This window comes from Emiliania huxleyi, assembly GCF_000372725.1.
Source record: "Emiliania huxleyi CCMP1516 unplaced genomic scaffold EMIHUscaffold_7413, whole genome shotgun sequence".
NCBI lineage: Eukaryota > Haptophyta > Isochrysidales > Noelaerhabdaceae > Emiliania > Emiliania huxleyi.
The window spans coordinates 1-1,349 of NW_005196444.1; the positions used below are offsets into that span (position 1 = coordinate 1).

General features: G+C 62.9%; 1 protein-coding gene across 1 annotated transcript; it reads left to right on the top strand.

Moving 5' to 3' along the window:
- Positions 1 to 217: 217 nt before the first annotated feature.
- EMIHUDRAFT_258285 (electron transfer flavo protein beta-subunit) lies at positions 218 to 1,338 on the top strand (the record flags this gene model as incomplete). The annotated part of the gene is made up of 5 exons (XM_005760672.1): positions 218 to 248; positions 515 to 558; positions 700 to 795; positions 981 to 1,147; positions 1,218 to 1,338. Coding segments are annotated over 5 exons (459 nt in total), but the record flags the coding sequence as incomplete, so codon positions are not given.
- Between the last annotated feature and the right edge of the window lie 11 nt (positions 1,339 to 1,349).

The window sequence follows — 1,349 nt, forward strand, 5'->3', positions numbered from 1 at the left end:
AAAAAAAAAAAAAAAAAAAAAAAAAAAAAAAAAAAAAGAAAAAAAAAAAAAAAAAAAAAAAAAAAAAAATAAAAAAAAAAAAAAAAAAAAAAAAAAAAAAGAAAGAGGAGGCGGCCCCACACGGCGTGTGTGGAGACGCGTGACGCGCGGCGGCGCCTCCTCGGGCGCTCGTCATCGCGGCGTTTCGTTGGGTGGCTACGCGGTCACCTCCCTACTCATGGGCACCCGCGAACCGCCCGACAACGTGGGTGAAGCTCGACCCGCCCCTCAACTTCCTGGCAGGCGATTGACGACGACGCAAACCAGACGGGCCAGATGCTCGCCGCATTGATGGGCTGGCCGCAGGCCACGCCAACCTCCCCCCTCCCCCCCCTCCCCTCCCCTCCCCTCCCCTCCCCTAGCCCCTCCCCTAGCCCCTCCCCCCACCCACACACCACACCACCACCACCACCACACCGCCTGCCTCCCTCCTCACCCAGACACGCGCGCGCGACCCCCCGTCTGTCTGACGCAGCGGTGGGCCCGGCGGCGTCCGTTGTGGAATCCGGTGGCTCGGGGGTACGGCGACTCACAGAGAGAATGCGCCACACACAGCTCTGCTCACAGAGAGAGTGCGCCACACACAGCTCTGCGCCTCGGAGGCGCGCCCCGTGGACTCCGGCCGCAAGACGCCGAGAGTGCGCTCCCGGCACCTCGCAGGGCGCGTTCGCGTCGGAGCTGAAGGTAGACGGCGGCAAGGCGACGGTGACGCGCGAGGTCGATTCGGGCCTCGAGACGCTGAGCATGCCCGCGCATGTAGATGCATGGAGAGGGGAGGGGGGGGGGGGGGGGAAAAAAAGGGGGGGGGAGGGGGAGAAGGAGTGGGAGGAGTTCACGAGCATCCGGTCCCTTGATGAGTGGAGGAACGGTGGCTTGCTGCTTGGCGGCCACCGATGCCCCTGTAGTGCGCCGCATGGTCCGGCCACATATAGCCGCTGTAGCAGCCGCTGGAATGCGCCGTGCCCCCGGCCGCACATGGCCGCTGCATCCGCACGAACGCACAACTGCACGCGGCCGTTGTATCTCCACCGCCCTCTGTCCCCGTGCTTTCAACTTGCAGGCCCCTTCCTGCGGTGGTGACGGCGGATTTGCGGCTGAACGAGCCACGGTGCGCGCCTGCAACAACAAAAGGCCTGGTCACAGACCAAATCCCCGGCTCACCCGCCTCTCTCGGCCAGGTACGCGACGCTGCCCAACATCATGAAGGCCAAGAAGAAGAAGATCGACAAGATGACGCCCGCGGACCTCGGCGTCGAGATCAAGAAGCACCTGACCACGGTCAATGTTGAGGAGCCACCCGTGCGGCAGGC